The sequence below is a fragment of the Nesoenas mayeri genome (genome assembly GCF_963082525.1).
Source record: "Nesoenas mayeri genome assembly, chromosome: 13".
NCBI classification, from domain to species: domain Eukaryota; kingdom Metazoa; phylum Chordata; class Aves; order Columbiformes; family Columbidae; genus Nesoenas; species Nesoenas mayeri.
This window is the reverse complement of record NC_137550.1, coordinates 7,515,860-7,537,160: the sequence shown is the minus strand read 5'-3', so window position 1 is coordinate 7,537,160 and position 21,301 is coordinate 7,515,860. Positions and strand designations below refer to the sequence as shown.

General features: G+C 35.1%; 1 protein-coding gene across 1 annotated transcript in view; it reads right to left on the bottom strand.

Annotated features, from left to right (window-relative positions):
* DIAPH2 (diaphanous related formin 2) overlaps positions 1–21,301 on the bottom strand; it is a 207,438-nt gene that overhangs the window by 126,910 nt on the left and 59,227 nt on the right. Inside the window, exons 17-19 of the mRNA XM_080352353.1 lie at positions 8,200–8,301; positions 7,060–7,154; positions 3,269–3,370 (exon numbers count right to left, since the gene is read on the bottom strand). Of these exons, the coding sequence (XP_080208479.1) occupies positions 3,269–3,370; positions 7,060–7,154; positions 8,200–8,301 (299 nt within the window). The remainder of the gene's footprint in view (positions 1–3,268; positions 3,371–7,059; positions 7,155–8,199; positions 8,302–21,301) is intronic.

The following is a 21,301-nucleotide window of genomic DNA, read 5'->3' as shown; positions in this document are numbered from 1 at the left end:
TTCATTCAACTCCTTAAAATTCCTTCTCAGCCTTTTGTAGTCTCTCATTCCTCAAAAGAATCAATCAACAAAAAAGTGATCATTATAGAGTGTACTGTCAGCAAGTTTGTTGATGACACCAAGCTGGGAGGAGTGGCTGACACCCCAGAAGGCTGTGCTACCATACAGAGACCTGGACAGGCTGGAGAGTTGGGTGGGGAAAAATTTAATGAAATATAACAAGGAAAAGTGTAGAGTATTGCACCCAGGTAGGAACAACCCCAGGTTCCAGTATAAGTTGGGGAATGACCTATTAGAAAGCAGCGTAGGGGAAATGGACCTGGGGGTCCTGGGGACAGCAGGACAACCATGAGCCAGCACTGGGCCCTTGTGGCCAGGAAGGCCAATGGCATCCTGAGCTGTATTAGCAGGGGGGTGGTTAGTAGGTTGAGGGAGGTTCTCCTGTCCCTCTACTCTCCCCTGGTGAGACCACATCTGGAATATTGTGTCCAGTTCTGGGTCCCTCAGCTCCAGAAGGACAGGGAACTGCTGGAGAGAGTCCAGCACAGGGCAATAAAGACGATTAAGGGATGCAGAGCATCTCCCTTATGAGGAAAGGCTGAGGGAGCTGGGGCTCTTCAGCTTGGAGAAGAGGAGACTGAGGGGTAACCTTATTAACATTTATAAATATATAAAGGGTGAGTGTCAGGAGGATGGAGCCAGGCTCTTCTCAGTGACAACCAATGATAGGACAAGGGGTTCAAACTGCAACACAAGAGGTTGCACTTAAATTTGAGAAGAATCTTCTTCTCAGTAAGGGTAACAGAACACTGGACCAGGCTGCCCAGGGAGGTTGTGGAGTCTCCTACTCTGGAGACATTCAAACGCACCTGGACACCTTCCTGTGTAACCTGATCTGAGTGTTCCTGTTCTGGCAGGGGGATTGCACTGGATGAGCTTTTGAGGTCCCCTCCACTCCCTGACATTCTGCGATTCTGTGATTGTATCAGTACTGTTAGAAAATTAGGATACTTTTATGACTTTTTTTTCAGTTACAACTAAGTGAAAAAACAAGGACCATTTAGTTTCAATCCAGTAGTAATAATAGATCAGATAAATGCATGATCCCCAGGTATGTAAGACAACCAACAGAGATGACACAGTTTCCCAAGTGACTTTCATAGTTTCATAATTTTCTGGAAAATAAAGTGACAGCAGAACCAGAATGAAATATTACAAAAAATAAACAAATCATGCTACTAGATAAAAAGATTGAGGAAAAAAGATTAAGAAAGGCCTAAAAAAAAAGACTTAACAGATAAGACACCTGATTATAAAAGCAAACAAGCAGCTATCCAGCAGCAGCAAAAACCCAAGGCTACTCCTCTCAGTTCAAGAGGTTTTCAGATATCTATCAGTAAAACACAAATGGACCTGAATTCAAACTCTGGTAAAACGTGTACTAACACTTAATATCTACACATATTTAATACACACTACTTGTATATTAGCAACTTGATTAAATGCTTCTGTTTTACCACTACACCAAGACAAAGCAAAAGAACTATTCCTTCTAAGCTGTGCTCTTCTGAATTGGAGGTAAACAATCTTCCGTATATGAGAACAAAAATATTCTCCAAGTGTTCTCCTATACTTAGGTTTCGTATTATCTTAGTACTTCACATTTAATGACAAAACTTGGGTTTTGCACTGCCATTTACACTCATTATGCAGCCAATTCATATACAAACAGTTAAACTAGAGCATCAGTTACATTCTTTCACTTACGAAATTCATACTCATCCAAGTGAGATGAAGCTGAATTTGTGGCAAAGAATGAAACAGGCTTATTTTTACAGGTTTTCTTTACTTCACAAAAACTTCCTTGGATCAACCTTTTGATATTTATAATAATTACACCTTAAATTCATTTTCAATCTTTCATTTCCAGCAGCATATTAGCATATATCCAAAATAAAAAGGCCATTAGTCAACCACTACCCAAATTAGTGCAAAATGCAAAGCTTGATCCTGCCTGTCCTATGCCTTGCTAAAATTTCAGACTAGGTGATTAGTGAAGTTGGAGACATTAATGAATCTCTCTCTCACAACACCTTCTACACAGAGGTGAAACTGGGGAAATAATTTTATCTGCAAAACTAACAGCCAGTACAACTTATCTGCATAAGTGGTCAGATACAGTTACCCCAGTTCTTAAAAGCTGTATGCTTCTGTGCAAGCCTGGGCAAAGCACACAAGCCTTGGCAGTAATAGAATAAACAAAGCTTTTTATGAAAAATCTGGTTTCATTGCTTCCTTTTAAGATACCTGTATTTCTGTTTTAATACATTTTAATGCATGTAAACTGAGCTTCTGTGGAGTTCGGGATAAATTCTAAACATTATCATCATCGTTATAATCTTTTAGACTGACCAAGTAACAACAGGAACTAACTTGCCTAAGGATTTATCAGCTCTTTGGAAGACCAGAAGCAGAAAAAGAGTCTTTCAAGTCCTAGATTAGTACTTGGTACCATACAACTAACTATAATACCAGCATGTATTAGGGTAGTTTCTGCAAATTTTCCAGTTTCATTCAGGGACAGGTTCTAGCCATTGTAACACTTGATATCCCTGCTTTTGGAATAGATATATGCATTGAGCACCAGTAAAAGCAACATAAGACCATCTACTATTTCGATTCTAATATGAATCTACACCTCTTCTAGAGAAGTTTTACAAGGTCCTCTGTGTTTGCTTGTTTATGTATTTTATACATATATGCATACATACATATGTATACATACACACATAAAGTACCTATAATTATCTATGCACACATTTTTTTTAACCAAAGGTTAAAACATGACATGAAATATTGTGGGCACATCCACTCATTCAGCTGTTTACAGTTTTTGAAACAGCAGAATAAATTTAACCAAGTTATCAATGCCATTGATTTAATGGTTCTGTTATGAACCTTTGAACTACATGAACCCAGTGTTGTCCATAATTGTTTAATAAACATAGAAGACAAGACAGTGAAACAAAAGATTTGGTCTGGCACAGAAGTCCCTGTTACTCTTAACTGCATATTGTAATTCCTTCCAGAAAAACACCTAATACATATTTACAGAAATTTTAGATTATTACTTATCAATAAATAGATGGCAACTTCTTCCTGCTGCAGAACTTGCAAAAACATCAACCAAAAACATTTAAACCTAAAACTTTGTTTTACCTATTTGACAAAATAGAACTCTTCAGTTAATTATTGCAGTAATACATACCACAACTCCAAATTGTTCTGGCTCAGGAAGATCGTTATATTCATCCTTTAATTCAGCTAAAGCATTGAGTTCTTTCTGCTCAGGAAGGTTCTTCACTAGGTTCTACAACAAACAAGACATTATATTAAATTCGTTATATTAAACTAGCTTAGATCTCAAAATAACACACTTAAAATACCACAACATAGAAATTATGGGAAGCTTATCTTATTAACGCAGCTTTAACACTCCATAAACATAAAATCAAACCAGTAATTATTTAATACAGACATCAGCACCTCTGTTACAGTTTCTAATTTGAAGAATGACTTCTCAGTATTTAAAAAGTTAGACAAAACTGTTCGATGCTGTCAGAGCCTGAAGAATTATACTCCACCTACAACTTTTTTTCCCTCATGACTGTATCTTGTTCATTAAATATTAATCAAGAAATAGTTGGTCTGTGTAAAGCTAGACATAACTACTTACAAAGTCTTGAGACATTATTCAAAATAGCTGTGCACAAACATCGATCAGGAACACCTTACACAGAAAAGAGCAACATCTCAAAATTGTACAGATCTTCTGGATGTGAAAAAGTAGAACTTGCTTGAAATCTTGTCCATTTTCCCAAAGAAAATTGTATAACTTATTACATGATGTTAACATCTCAAAATGCAGATACGCTAAATGGATAAAATATTTATATTAAGGTAGAAGAACACCTTGTCTTAAGAGACACTCGGTAAAAGTTTAGGTTGTATTTAAGTTTTGATAAATATGTTAGTTGAAATCAAACCAATAATGTAATTCTTTAAGTGAAAAAAAAGTACACATTTGCATTCAAGCAAGGAACTGTCAATAGGTCTTCTGTGTTCAAAAAGGTTCATAAATCTTAAGATGAAAAAAACAAAATGAATTAAAAAGTTATTAGCTTATATGAGCTGTCTAATCACACAGGTGTCATTTACTTCATTTCCAATCTCCATGAACCATCTTTGTTCATATTAAAGACTTGTAACAGGAAAACACAGGAAACAAAAATAATGGAATATTTTAGAAACTGGACATGGGATCAAAATACTGTATTGGCTTGGATGCAAGTGTGGTTCTGTGGAATTTCAAAAGGTGTTAGAGGAGTTATGGTCAAGCACTGGCCACTGAAGAAATCGAAGGTATTGAGTTGGAGACATTTACATCCAGAGAAGGGAGGCAGAAACACTTGATTGTTTCTTTTTTCTTATCTGTACCCCTTTATGGCCTAGAACTAACAGATCAGCTCATTTTACCCTCAGCTTCTAAGACAGAGTTTGGCTCCACTAGTGCTGCAGCTCCCCCTGTATATAAAAGTTTAAATATGTTTACTTTTATTAATTGTATTGAATAACTGAAAATGAAGCTAACGAATGCAGTGATCACATACTCAAATCCTTGTCAGTACTTTAAGAAATAGAGTTTCGTAACATATTCACAATGATGTGGCTTTAAATAAAAATACAGTAAATAAAAATGGTTTACATAAGGATAAAAATAAATAGAAATATAAGGCTAACATGAAGAGGCTGAAACTATCACTCACTACTCACTGTCACAATGTGGTGTTTGGCAATTGTATCTTTACAAGAACTTATTCTCTCAAAGACTCATTGGGAATTGAGAATATTTTTTCTTACAGTGTCTTCCTCAAGGAAGAATCACAACAGTTTATCATCTACCAGGTAATCAAACTGATTAATCAAACTAATTTTAGTAAGTATTACAACATATATTCGAAAAGCAGCAAGAAACAAGGATTTGAAAAGCATAACTGAAAAAGCGCTTTTCTATATGCTCACTTGTGCTATATCTGCTTAGCTTTCACCACTTCAATACTTAGAACAAAGTCGTTTCTATATGTGCATTTTTAAAAGGTACAAGTTTTGCTAAGCATGAAAGAAAGCAAGGTTTGCTATGTAAAATTTTTCCAATCAGTAGTAGTAAGAACTGCTAAACTGGTAAATTACTTAATAAATCAGTTGGAAGATTAGAATAAAATAAACCAGAATAGACTGAACATGAAATAGATGATACAGCCCATTTAGCCCAATACATTTCTAAGAATATATCTTTAGAAACACAAAAGGAATCTCTTCTGGGCTATCAGCTAAATTTCCCTGCTATCAGAAGCAACTCTGTCACACCATTCCCTTCAGAAATGGACCAATCTCCATAGCCTCAGTTTTTCGAAGATTATAGGCAACTGAATTTCTAGATAGTTGCAGTGATGATGAATTCATATAGATTTATTCTAGTGTTAACATTACCTTTTACTTATGCAACTTCATTTTTCTCCCCAATCCTAACAGCCATCACTCTTCTCCTCATATAGTTCTAATGCAGTCATATCCTCTCTCTGCTATTTATATTGCTAACCTAATCAAGCCAATCCTTTCTACCTTGTTTCCCCAAAAATAAGACCTAACCTGAAAATAAGCCCTACCATGGTTTTTCAGATTTTTTCAGATGCTCAAAATATAAGCCCTACTCAAGAAATAAGCCCTAGTTACAGTTCATTAAAAAAGTCAATTTAAATAGCGTCCAGGTAGGTATACATGTAAAAAAATAACAAGTTTTGCAGCAAAAATTAATATAAAATCCTGTCTTATTTTCTGGGAAACAGGGTAGCTTCCTGCTGTAGAATGTTTCTCCATCCCTCAATCATCTTCAGTAGTTTTTATGTTCAGCTTCTCTTTTCACTTCTCTTAAATGTAACAAGTAGTTTAGATAAGGTCTTAGAATTGCATTATTCAAAAGCAGAGTAATTATCCTCTCTACTGGAAATACTTGACCTCATACACCTTGTAGTCACATTTGCCTTTTTTTATGGGGTACTGGGTCTGGCTGGGATGAAGTTAATTTCCTCCATAGCAGCCCATCCAGTGCTGTTTTGACTTGTGACCAGTGTTAATAACACACCAATGTTTTAGCTACTGCTGAACAGTGCTTGTGTGGCTTTGAGGATTTGGCTGGTTCTCATTCTGCAAGTAGGCCAGGGTGGGCAACCTGTGCCCCTGCTCAGACAAGCAGGCCAGAGCAAGGGCTTAACTGCTCCATGTCCAGCTACACCACAGTGGTAGCTACACTTGTCCTGCTGAGCACAGACTCACTATTCTTTCTCAATCATTTTCACCTCATAGGCAACCCTCACATCACCAGCTTCCAGCAGTTTACTATTATCATGACCTCATACTTCAGCATAACATATTATACCAGGAGTGTCAAACTAATTTTCACCAGGGCCACATCAGCCTCACGATTGCCTTCAAAGAGCCAAATGTAGTTTTAGGACTGTATAATTGTAGGGGTAGTTATATTTATGTAGACCTAAAACTACATTTGGCCCACTGAAGGCAACCGTGAGGCTGATGTGGCCCCCAGTGAAAATGAATTTGCCACCTCTGTTTTACACCCTACTTCTATTATCCAGGTCTCAAGATACCTCCATATTTGTTGTGGAGATAACTATACCAATATGAAACTATTCTGTATTTCAGGTAATCTGAAAAACTATAATAAGAGATTTCCTTTTGAAAGAGAAACCTGAGAAAGTTAGAGATTCAAAAGTTATTTTGTTAAGTGTCTTTTAAAGACAGTTTTACTGACACAATCAACCAAGGAGAAGTGAAATAAAAAAAAATGGTAAACACAGCTAATACATTTGTAGCCGATAACTAGAAAATTCTATGCATTTCTTACTTCTGAATTCTTATACCTTTGGAGTATTTTTGTGTGGAAAACAAACTACGAACAAAACCAGAAACATTTTCACATACCTGAATCAAAGATTCACTCAGCTTCTCTTCATCAACTTCTAAAATTATATTTTTAATTTCTTCATAAGGCAAGCGGAAAGAACCCAAAAATATTGCTGAAATTCAGTAATAAATAATTAGAACCAAAAAGGTCCAAGAGATTCATACAAAAGGATTCATTCAAAAGGATAATGGAGAGCTGGGCAAAGACAAATGCTCTAACTTCACCACTTTTTAGGGTAACTAAACTTATACAAGAGACAATGCATATGTTATACTCTTCAAATTCAGACAGGAGTTCTCAAAGCAATTTGATCTCAAGATGTTATATCATCTCAACAGAGCCCCATTCAATAAACTACAAAGTATTCCTAACACAGGTGGAGTAGCATATCATTTTTATAAAGCGCTGTATATTCAACCTTACTGCTATGGCTGAGTTTCCTACATCCATATTTTCTAAACTTCAACTTTTATATCACTTGTGTCATAATGCATTTTCTCCTTAAGAAAATGTGCTTATGTAAGTGGTAGCAAACAATGCACAGATTTGGTTTTAAACACTTCATTTGTGATGGTCATAGACAGACTAGCGACATTTTATTGTATTTCAAATTCAAATAAAAGAATCCACTATTCTTAGTGTTTGATTTCACTCCATAATTTAAGAGCAAAGTAGCAAGTGGTGGAGCTGGGTTATTTTTTGCAATTTATGGTAGTAGTATTTGCACCTAACTTAACCTATTTTGTAATATTTTTCTCTTTAACAGTCTAACCCACATCAAGGTTTCTCCATCGCTCTAACCAGAAAGAACCATTAGGAATGGCCTCTCCACTCCAGTCCACAAAACCTACCAACATTGTGCCTTCTCTGTCCAAAACAAACACAGAAGCAACTTTTTGTTTAAAAAAAAAAGTTAACATTAAAGTTTACACCATTTCTCCATGTTACTTTCTAAAGTTGCCCCAAGTTGTATAGTAAATTCAAATCATATGCACGTAAACTGCTTCTAAACTTAAGACTCATGTTCACATTAGCCAGTTTTTAGAAAAATAATATTGTACATCTAAACAAGCAAACAAAAAAGAAATAAAACATTTAAGAACAGGTGTGCATACATGCCAATTAGATATTTGTCTAATGCTTTTATTATCACTTACATAAGTTTTGTGCTGTTTTTCCATCCAAAATTCTTAATTCTTTAACCTTCTTCTTTGGCTGAACTGTTTTCTTTTCTTCTGATTCTTCTACTGCCTTCTTAGCTGTAAAGGACATATTTATTAAATTCTGATTATTTCAACTGTTATATCTAATAGCAACTCAGCTAGAAAGCCATAATAACATAACTATTACTTGAAGGCAAAAAAAAAAAATCAATGCACTGCCTCAACATACTTTAAAATATGCAAAGAAACAAAGCAAATTTACAAAATTAGGACGAACATTAAATGAAAATGTTGATATTACAATGACAAATTTTCCCAAGGACTATCAAATTATATTTATGTATCTTAACCCACAAAATTCGTTATGTTCAGCTCCAGTTTATTTCAAGCACCTTTAAAAATACAGTGATCTGGTGCTACCTCAAAGCACGTGAGTGCCCTCTGTTGAAATATTAATAAGAAACACTATGTGAAGTTTTTAATCCGAAACAAATAAGATATACAATTTGAGATTTAACACACTAAAGGCAGGTTTTTACTAATTATTTATGTTGTTATTGGTAAAGAGCAAAACCAAATAAGAAAACTTTTTTTTTTTTAAATTAGCAAGGACCACTAGTCTTATATTCACTACTTAAAATTATATAGAAACCAAACACTACTGAAATATTTTAAATCTATGTTGATTTTTTTTGCATGATTTAACATACTTAATTTTTACAGAATTATCTTAAGTATTAATTAAGTAAACACATTGACAAGGATTTAGTTCATTTTAAAAATCATATCATATACGTGCCTCTGTAACATGCTTAACATTAACTAAACTCAGTGAACATTTCAAGTCATTCAAAAAAAAATCAAACACTTGAAATTAAAATCAAGGGGCATTTTTAAGCAGACTAAATATGCCTTTCTTCTCTGAACTAATTTCATCAGCATGGGTTTCATTACAGGTATCTCCTAAAAATAATGCTTATTTTTAGTGTGAAGAATAACCAAAATCTCAGTTTCAACCTCCTAAAGAAACAGAACAAGAAAAACAGTTTTATTCTTCTCCTTATAGACATTACCATTAGAAAAATACCTGGAATAAAATAATTCTACTGGGTTTACACCACTTGAATAATTAGTTTACCTTGAGCATTTTCAAACTAAGTTAGTACAAAATAGTTCCCTCATCCCCACTTCTTTCTCCCATGGGCCTTTTTTAACACTGACTTAATTGTGGCAGGACCATGGACTACAGATTTTTTTTTTAATAATTTAATAAATAAAAGCTGTTTGATAGATTCCAGAATCAACATACTATTGCTGACCAACCTCTCAACCCTTTCCAGGTACTCCCATCCCAAGTGCCTGTTCAAAGATCAGACATGCTTTTCAGCTTGATGCCACAGAACCAGAGGAAAAGATGAAAAAAGGATTTTTTAGCAGTTGACACAGGGCAGCTCAAAAAAAGCAAGAAGAAAAATTAATCTGGAAGCTAGAGCATCTGTATTAATCATACAGACCTTGGACTTTAATGCTGTGATTATTCACTACAGCACTGATAATGGCACTGGCTTACATCTTCATGCAAAATCAGCTTGTTTTCAAATTGACAAGTCTTGAAGACTGTACCTAGTGACAGTCATGCCCAGTTTTCCGTAACAAATGTGATCACATTTTAGGCAAAAAGCTGTAGCAAAGGGGAAATTTTCTCACGTTCTGACCACAACATGCAGTTAAGCAATCGGACATTGAAAGAGACGGGTCAGCTCTCCAAGTCTGAAGCTTTATTCCACAGTGTCCATCTCCAACCCAACTCCTGCTGAGCCTGTCATCTGCCTCCGAGCAGCCTGCTTAAGTTTGCCTCTCTCATTTCAGAACACATGACCAGCTTTTTCCCTTCTTAAATAAGGCTTGATCTAAATTCAGCCTTCCAAATCCACGGCTCACCTGTTTCACTTCCCAGAACACACTCACTAATCAAGTTTATGTCAGTCTTCCACTACATTAAACAGCCCTGGAATGCTGGCAGAATCCTCCAATAAATGACTCAGTCTGTCTGGTACTCCAGCAAGACACTCTTTGCAAAACATCTCCTTCACAAGTTCTCAGTAAGAGAATCCAAAAGCCTGAGTATTCTGTCACCAGAAGGGTGCACAGCAGCAGGGTAGAGTTCAGACTCAGAAGGGCCTGTCAGGTTGTCCTCTCATGTTTCAGATCACCACGTCTCTGATGATTGACATCATGCACTCTGTTGTGTTAATACAAAACATTTTTACATCCCTTACATCTCATTTTTTCGTGAAATTTAATCCCTTTTCACACAAATTTCTGTAGATTAATATTTGGACTAACCTGGAATATGTACATATATATATACAAACACCAAGGCACACATACATGCTTGCATTTTTTGTTTTGAAGACACTGAGGAAAATATAATCTTCACTGTTTAAAACTATTTCCCCATTCAGTTGGGAAGAAATTAAAAAAAAAGGCAGGTACTTTTTTTTCTAAAAAAAACCCACAACTGTCATGAAAATGACAAAATACTCACTAATGCAATTCATCTCACATCAATTACACTTATAGAAAGTTCTGGCTGGGTTTACTTTACTGTCTACTTCAAGCAGACAGGAGAGCCAACATGATAAAGCAAAAGGGGGTTTTAGCATAGGCAGCTGTCTCTGAAAACCAGAAAATACAGATCTAAGCACCACTATTACATAACCTACTTTTTTTTTTAATTTAGAATAGAGTTCTGTTTTGTTAGTAACAACATATTTGTTTATCACTGTTGGAGGAAAAAAGCTGATGCAACATGCTGCAAGGGACTGTTTTCTGTTCATATTCCATCATGCAACGCATGTGCAGCTCAAGTGTGTACCTTTAGTGATACCTTCAGCTGGGAACTAATTTAATCCCACAGAAAGTGCACTGCTTCAATCACAACTAGAGGTTATAGAAAAAATGGCAACACTAAACAAAACGGTTTATAAGATTACAATGCTTTAAACAAGAGGAATGATAATTATGGCAAAGAACAAACACAAACATGGTGGAATACTTCAGAGATGTAATTAAGAAAAAATTCTACTACCTTTAGTTTTGTACTCCTGTAGCAAAAAAACTAAGCACACCTGCTCATTAATTCAGCAATTGAATGGCATTAAAAGATGTCATAACAAATCTTTAGAAACATGCACGACTTCATTTAATGCTATTGGAGATACTAAAGCGTTTTACTCTGAGCTGAAATGACCAGTTCATACTAACCTCCTTTCTATTTTTAAAAAAAAAGCAGTGAATAGTTTTAATAAAGAATTAACAGTAAAAACTGTCAGTCATGAACATGGTGAGCATGAAAATTAAAGGGAGACAAAAAGGAGTACATTGAATTACAGTGTGGAGAAAGAAGAAACCTAAATGAACTTTAGCCTATCTGAACCCGAGCCATAATCTCTGACTCCTATCAAGTCTGTACCCATAGTGAACAAATGCCCTTATATTGTCACAAGAAATGAATGAGTAATTTCATCTTACTTCCATTCAGCAAATGGCTTCCTAATTGCATTTACTAGTATTTGGCAGCAAAAGTAAATATACAAAATAAATTAATTGCTTTATTATTCCCTTTACCTAAGAGATTATATATGGCTGCTATAAAACTATAGGAGAAAAAAAAGCATACATATAGTTTAAAGTGACATAAATTTTACAGACAAGCGTATGCTTGAACAGCTGAAACTATTAATTATACCAAGAAGTTCACTGAAGAAAACCCTCAGGTGATACAACTTGGTACAAAATTGAAATAAGGAGCTAGGAATGCCATTGAAAGATTAGAACATATTTTGTAGCACAAAAATTAAGTAAATTCTACTGCAACATAATAAAACTTCTTTAAGCCCGGATAAATTGATAATATTGGGAAGCTACTGATGATTTTCTGTGTTACTTGTAGGGGCACCCAGGAATGGAAATAAAAGTCAAAGAAACGGGGAGAGGGAGGAAAGTCGAACGTAGTCCAAAATTTGCACTTCCCTCACCAACATACCAACCTTGAGTCTTGCCATTCGTCTAACAACAGAATTTCCACACTCAAATGAAAGAATGCAGCAGTTCACACAAGTGAGGTCTAGTTAGCATAGGACTTCACACAAGCCTGTGAGCTTCCACCAACCACTTGTTTCAGTAAACAGATTAAATATGACCAACCTCCTGTTCAGACAGTAGAATGAACTCTGGAAGTTTTGCATGCTCAAGACAAACTACGCCAATAACCTGTTGATCAGCAAGAAGTGCAAACATGTCCAAGAGCGCCCTGAACGAGCAGAGCCCTGACAAGAGCTACAAGTCAGTAAACAACGGTGCAAGCTAAGCGGACCAGTGACCAAGGAGGTTTCCTCCATCCAATCACATAACCAATGAATCCAGAGAATATTCAATGGATCCCAGAGGAACTATTCTGGGAGATGCCACGGTTTGCACAGCTGAAGCCACAAATCCTCTCCTGGACCACATAATCTCTCCTGCAAAACACAGATGTCATGCAATTCATGAACTCCATAAACTGAGATTAAAGTGGTTTGGTATCCAAATTCATTTATAGTCTCCACACTGTCATTTGATCTTAAACTTTGACAAATAGCAAACCATTTCCCCAGCTATCTAGAGATAAATGCAAGAGTATTAACAGATGCTAGCCATGCCCTCTTGTCAAGTCAGTCAGCAGAAGTGTGATCTCATGTTTATTCCCAATGCCACCTGGCATTTTTCCGTTCACCTAAAAACAAAAATCACTCAGTTATCAATTCCTGAAGTAAAATTAATTAAGCACTCCTGCAGTCACTCTGTCCTTTCTGCAATCAGAACAGCTAAATACCTGGTACAGCATTTTAGGAAAAAAAATACAAAGAAAACAAGCAATTGATCTGAAAGTGGATCTTCATTTGAGCTCTTAAAAATAAATAAATTACAAAAAAAACCAACAAAAAACAACCCACACAACTCACAAGGAAAAAAAGATGGAACCTCTTGCAATCTCATACTTTTTTGCCTAATTAATGTAATCAAGCTGCAGGAAGTGACATCAACCCAACAGATTATGCTCTGTGGTAGAAAAAAAAAAATCATGACTTAGTTTTACAAATTAGTTCCATCAAAAATAGCAGGGGATCTATATTCCTACTATTTGTTCTTGTAATAGAATTGATTATTATTATATTTGACCACCACATTTAATGACTATATCAAATATTTTTTGTTCTATTGAAATTGCCCTAATATGGTTGTAATTAGTGTGATTTAATTTTCAAGTGCAATTTGAAAATCTGCATCAGGAACTTGTGCAATGAAGTTGTACAGGTATAGTTCATTAACCACTCCATAATGCAGCTTCTTTCAGCTTTCTATCAACAGCTTGAAATCAAATAGATATCTGGTCCACAAATAATTTATATAAAATAAAATAAATAAAATAAAGTAAATAAAATAAAATAAATCAGACAACTGATTTCAACCCCTTATATTTACGCTGCTAAAGGTCAATGCAAAAGATGTTGGTTTTGCTGAAAAGACAGTAAGTATTAACTATTCATCACATACAAATGGTCACAGAAATACATCCAAGTACTCCTCCTGAACATTAGAAATCAAACAGTAGGCAAACAGTGATTCAACTGAAAACATCCTCAATGGGCCTACTTAACTGTGTTGTGTGATGTGCTGTAAGAAGACGGAATAAAAGCTGGCGGCCTTTTCCATGAACTCCTCTCCCACATTCTCTCCATGAATATTTATACAGAAGAAAGCCTGAGGACAGTCCACCCCATTTCTCCATTTGCCTCTGCTCTGATATCTGCAACATTTCAGGAGAACATGCCAGCATTTGCTCCAAAGAGATGCTTATCCTTAGTGGGCTTTCCTGGTCACCGAGACATTCCATGTCTTTGCTGCCTATATATTAGTGCTTGACTAGTGACTAAAGAGATCAGTCAATGCATTTTAAAAGTAATAGAGTAAATTTTTATATGGGTCAGATAAGACATTTGCCCATAAAAGTAAAATGCTGCCTATAATAGTACTTCTAATTTAGAGTCGCATGTCCCAGTTACACTTTTTTTGTCTGATATCAGGTCATCACCACCTCAGAACTGCGAAATAAGATAGAATCTAGAAAATAATTATAGCTAACTGGTACATCTGTTATCCATACACCTTTTGAAAGTAAAAGAAAAGCACAACTCAGACAAAAAAAAATTTTAAAAAAGTAAAATAAACTGTAAAAACCCTGCTATCATATTTTATAAAGATTTTAATAAACTCATTTTCTGTTATTAATATGACATGTTTAGTAAATAAAAATCTTTTAAACTAATAGCTCGGCTGCTGTTTCTCTTGATTAGGCTTGTAAAAGGCACATCTTTCCCCATAAAGGTCCTCACGGGAAGTACATTTTCTAAAGGAATTTTAGAAATAATAAATCTAAAGAAAAGATCCCAAGATTCAAAAATCCCTTTATACACTCATGTTAAATAGATAGTGGTCTTAATGGAATAGACTAAAATTTGAGTAAAATAAAGAGTTAAATTGATTTCTTTTCCTCTTTCCGGGTAATATTTCACATACAAAGCTTTTGACTAAATATTCAAGCACTAAGTGAAATACACATTTCCAAATGTATATTCTGGTATACTCTCCCTTTTGAATATTTCTCTGTCCTCAAGGTTTTAAAAAAACATTCATGAAACATGGTTTCACTTGTATATATCTACATCCCCAAACCCTCAGTTTGTTTTGCATGTTCAAGATCTACTGTAGCTTTTTGAAGTGTGTACACCCTGGTTACACACTGTGACCTACACAGTGAAACATACCGTGTTACATTTCCATTGACTTAGTACTTAATAAATGTGATTTAATGTTTAGTAAAAAGAATTCTATTCTAGAGTTTAAAAAAATACTGGTAATTATCTTGTATTGTTTTATTGAGCCCACAGAACCCAAAGGGATGCTTTCATAAGTATCAGGTCCAAAGCGTAACTTCACAGGAGAAAAGGATATTATTAAAAATAATTAGGAAATTTTCTCTCTTAACAGATTCCATTAATTTCTATAACCAGTAAGCAGTGCCCTGTGAAGTTGACTGGTAATCACAGCTTTGACAGTTGATAAATACAAATAGAACCTTTTAACCTTATTTACAAAATGTTGAAAAATCAGTCTTCCATAAGCAAATGTTTGAAATTGTGTGCCTGTGGTCAATTATTTGCATGTAATTTACAGCAAGCATGCCTTTCAACCTAATCATATGTGGGCACAAATATTTTTGGTACGTTTCAGTGAGAAGAATACAAGCTATTGCAATCTTTAGGTTAAAATGACTTAGGGTTTCACCCAGACACATTAGAGGACAGTGACTTGTTTGGGGCAGAACTGCCACATCACAGTGTCACCGGGAGGACATACTGCATCTTCCCACATTACCATCATTCTGACTAACAATCATTCGAACTAAGGTCATTCCCATAGAGTTTCAAAACACTGTGACATTGAAACACTCCTGGCATACTAATGTAATTGTCTGAAAAACAGTAATTGACAGATTTGATTATTCCATACTAAGATAACAAAAAACATGAGGTTCCCTTCCCAATAACTGGGGTGGATCCACTGATACTTATCAGATACTGGCCATCATTCAATGATGTACTACTGTTTGCCTTTTGTGTATCATGTACAATTTTGGTCTTCTCCTCTGTGGTCTTTGAAAACACAGAGAAAGTAAATATAAATTAGTAATTCATGAAACCCGAAAGACTAGCAAGCAGCACTACTAAAACACTGGAAAACTAAACATTTGTTTGGAATACAGAGAAGACCAATGCCATAGGTTATGAATGCTAAAAGATTACAAGTTCACTGCAGAAAAAAACACATTAAAGACTTAACTACGCATCAAGATGTGACCTCTGGCTCAGAAAAAACAGCCAACTGTTGAGACCTGGGAAGTATCACTATTCAGTTTATTCTACATACATAAAGCCACAGGTATTTAATACATATTAATTCATATACATTTACTCTTTTGCCTGAGCATCTGCTCTTGGTCACCTGCTGAAGATAAAACACAAGGCTCAACAAGCCTGTATGTTTGTATATATATTATTACTAATTTCTAACAGATCTACCTTGAAAAAGCTTTCTTGAGGTCCAAATATCTCAAAGAGTCTTGAAAACACCCAGGTGCTCACTGAATACATATGCAATGATTATCTGCCTTCTAGAGGCAGAAGATAAATTACTTCCACACTACAGGATTAGTCTTCGGGGACCTACCAGCATACTAAATTAAGCCACTTGCACTGCAGCAGCCTAAAAATAGTCCTGAAACACACAGCTACCCGTCTCTCACCTTTACCAAAATCATGTAGTCTACATTCTACTTAGCTTTATATTACCAACATAAGCAAAATTTGGCTGAAATTATTAATTAAGAAGGCAGCATCTCAGTGTTAGTGATCCAAATGTCTTAAATGCAAGAACAAAAAGTGTCAAAAGGAAAACCTCGAAGCTTATTCTATGCATACTACCATTTAGAATATGCAACCTACAGACAGGTCCACATCATCCAGTTTACCATGCAGAATTTTACTTTTAGAAAGCCTCTAAGCCATAAATTTCTTATTCCCCTGCCTTTTCAGCTTGGGAAATTATTCTATATTAGTATTCTAAAATAATTATATTCCCACCTTACAGAACAGAAAAAAGTATCTGAAAGAATGAAGTTGCAGAGGAGTTTCAGTTGCCCATAACTGCACAAGACACATAGCAGTTACAAAATATGCAAATTTGTAATTTCAGCTTTACATCCTTTAGAGATCATTAACAGGTAATTAAATAACTCGACAAAATTATCAGCTTCTTATCTGTGCTAATGCCTATGTACCTAGTATTTTCAATTTGTCAATGAATTCAGAGACTTAATAGCATGATTGTTAACTTTTAATCCTTTATGTAGCTTTTTAATGTATCTTTCTCCAAAGAACTTCACTTCGATAGCAGACCTACACTCAGTCTATGCATATACGGCAGAAATTCTTGCAATGGCAAATATTCTGTTCAAAGCACCTCTTAATAGCATTAGAGTTGAAACAACTATCAATCAATGGAAGTTGCAATCTCAAAAGCAGATGAGGAATATTTTTTTGGTCAGCAAAAATAGGAAGAAAAATCAGTTTTGCACAGAACAACAGCAGGCATGGGGAAGGGAGCATTTTTTGTAAATACATCATTGCGGATCAGCACAATACATAACTGGAAGTAGGCCACGAATCACACCACATTCCGTCAGTATTTTTTACAGGAAAAAACTCACATTGTATTTCATAGAAGAAAAATGTGAGGAAAGTGTATTTAGGAAGCAATGTAGTATGTACCAGCCATGGTGCTGCTGAAAGACAGAGGGGAGATCTCTTTAATACAGACTGCAAAGAATTATTTTACAAGTAAGGCCATAAATTTTGCTTATAACTACAACTTTGTTTACAGTGGGTTTTTATTTATTTAAACAAATACACTGTTATTCCTGGAACTCTGCTGGAAGTTTTCAGGATATTACAACACAGGTGCATTGTATATTTAAGAGTCAGTACAAACTTTCCTGGTAAACTGCTGATCTGTTTTCCATCTTTTCCTCCAGACGGAGCTTCTTTTTAATTTCCCCTCTCACCTTCACTTGGGTCACAAATTCATAGCCAACTGTTGGACTTTAGCTGAAGAACCTGCATTACAATGTTCAGTTTTCTAAAAGTAGTTAGATAAGAAGCTTTCTTGACAAATATTGAGAAATGCTTGAAGAAACACAGCTACAAATAAAACACCAGGAGGCAAAAGACATTTGTTCAAAACCACCACGCATAGATTTATAGAACACATACCTCAAAAAGACAAGTGATTGACCTCCAGCTCATTATCTGTGTATTTTATGTACATTTATGTACATTTCTTACTCATGAAAGGTAACACACAATTTAGGAAAAATTCCAGAACAGGTAACCTTAATAGTTCATTTAATAAAAAAGCACTGTAAAATCCATAGAATGGGCTATTTAATCATGTACTGAGAAGCCAGATTAAATTAAACAGATTTTCCTAGTATCTAACTTAAAATCCCTTGCAAAAAAAAATGAACTTGGAAAGAAAAAACAAAAAGAATGCTTGAAAGAATATATTTTGAAGGGTTTTTTGGTCTGTTTTGACATTACAGAAAACATTATTTTCAGTCTAATCTTTTTACCTATTCATACAGAATGTGTTTTCTTCCAAGAATACAGACTTTTGTTTGTTTTTAAACAAACAAAACTCGCTCATTTTTTTGAGTTCTACTTCCAAATTTCTTTTTTGTTGAATTCATAGCAAAAAAATACTCTCTGTAAGAGCATTATAGATCAAGACTACTTCATGAATGTATTCATATTTCATGCTAATTAGACTTTGTACACAACCTCTTTCCCTGGTGTGCCTAGTACATGTGTCTCTGTCCTCAACTGCTCATTAAAGGTGCTATAGTTTATCTGAGCACTGCATCACTGCGACTGAAACAGACATTTCGGAATACAAAACTGCCTTTCTTCCTCTGCTGGATTTTATAAAGCTGCTACAAACAAAAGCTCTGTCTCCCTTACAAAAACAAGGTATATCATGGGTACAGAGTGTCCTAACTGCTACCAGTTATCACATCGTAATTTCAGAGATCAGTTTACTTAAACAATGCAAAGCTTTTTCCATCTCTGAGTTTGAGAGTTTATTTCTCAGATAAATCCAGTTGAGAAGGGAAGGGAACGATGAAAAATGGCAAACTAGTAACTCTTTCTTCTTTATGGTACATTAATTTGTTCACACAGTAGGCTGGAAAACAAATTTGTTGAATATATGTATGTGGGTGACATACACTTTTCTGTGTATGACAAGTAGTGATCCTTACTCCTTCCTAATGGGGACCTTCAAGACAGCAAATATAGGTAAAAAACCAACACATGCCTTTGAGAGTTTACCTCCCCTTCTCTTGTCTTTATCATCAAGGCAGATAATCAGCCTGTATCTGTAGAAGTAATATAGTCAATAGTAACTACAAGGGTTTCTTATTTTGTGTCCTTGCTCCTCAAGTCTCCAGTGAGGAAGCCTAACTTGTCCTAGTGACATTGCAAAAGGGTTAAGCAGTGCTAATTAAACTAAAAGTGAAGAAATGACCTCCACTTAGAGCATTTGACCTGGATTGACAATAGATACTCTGATTTTGAAAATGAACTTAATTTCTATAGCAATTTTGCAGAATACATTATTGTATAGCTCAAAGCAATCAATGAATAAAGGTAGCAACTTTCAAATATCCCAGACCTTAACCTATTTCCCATCCATCTCTTAATCTGAATATGATTTAATTCACGCACAGACTACCTGTATTTGCTTTTCTGAAACTGGAATTATTACACTTCTTTAAGTAATGCAAACCAAGGTAACATCCAAACTACTCAATCTGAACCCTCCTGATACAACATCAATGCTCTGAAAAAATACTGACTTTAACTATCATACATGTAAAGAAAGGAAGCTCCAGGAATAACAACTAGCTCTAGGAAAAATGTATCTATCTAACCTGCCCCTCATTAAATTTCCCTTATGAATATACCACAAAGCTTACATAACCAGTGTCTTAAAAGAGACATAATTAGAGTGTACTACAGCCTAAGATCTCCAGTAAAATTCCTGCATCTGTTCAACACTATGGCATGGTCCTTCTGAAAGCACAATGAAAACAACTATACAGTCCCAAGCTGGAGCAGGGGGAAATTATATATCTCAAACTTTCTGCATGTTTCAAAGGAAAGTTTTCACAAAATGTCAGTGTTCCCTCACATTAGTCCACCACAGAGAAAATTTGTAGTCAAAACATCAGCAGTCATTTATGAAAAGAAAGCCTTCATTTGTTTTCAGTAATATTTACAACAATGTTTATCTGGACATTTCATCATATAACGTGTTGTTCTATCACACAGAGTTAGTGTTAAATACAATCAACACAGAACTGTCAGGCACTCTACAGAAAACCGAGTAAAAGCCTTCTTTGTTACAACGGTTTTTAAATACAAATTTGAGAGTGAATATTCAGCTTCTGATGCATTTCTAGCAAGTAAGTAATGCAATTGTTAATAGGTCATATCAACAGTACATCTATTTTACTTAGTGGGGTTTTTCAAAATAACAAATATTCTTTGTGACTCATTGCTACAAATTACCTTCCACATAGAAAAGGAATCATTTAACTTATTGAAAGGTAAGTGTGCTAAAATACTATTTGAAACAAAATATGAAGAACTAGAATTTACAAACATTGCCTCCTAATTGGAAGCTTTGTTTGTTTAGGTCCCTTCTCTATTCTCATTTTAGTTCTTTTGTACTATAATGAATGAAATGGGTACTGATGCTTTTGAAATAAAAGACACATGCTCCCTTCAACAGGAGCAGGTGCTATCGAACTGCTACCATTTGCACAGCAGCTTCCTCATACGAAAAAATTTATACAGGAACATACACACAAGTAATTCTTGGGAGGCCTCATTTGTGATTCTCCTTGAACAATAGCCCAGCTGCAGCAAAACTACAGGCATCATTCCTAAGGTCAGTTTGGAAACTGTGCCTCCCTATGTAAGTATTGAAAGTTTATTTATAAAGCACAATTATTAAGGAGTCAACTTCTCCAGCAAAGCCTTCGTAACTGATGCAAAACTTAATACAAAGAACGCATGTGCCTTTTGTCCCCGCTTCTTTTTTTCTCTTGATACTTTAAACATGGCAAGACTGGGTATCATTATCTGGTACAAATTGCCCCTGACACTTCTGGGCAGAAAAGCTTTTGTTTCCTTAGTAATTATATACAATTTTTTTTCCTCAATCAAGAAATATATGCTTAAGCATTTACTGTGATTGTTGTTTAAGTAATTCTAAGCTCATTTAATAATTGAAAAAAAATGTAAATATATAAAAATACAAATATAGACATACACATAGCTAAATCTATGCTGAGTGGTAATTTCAGGGATCA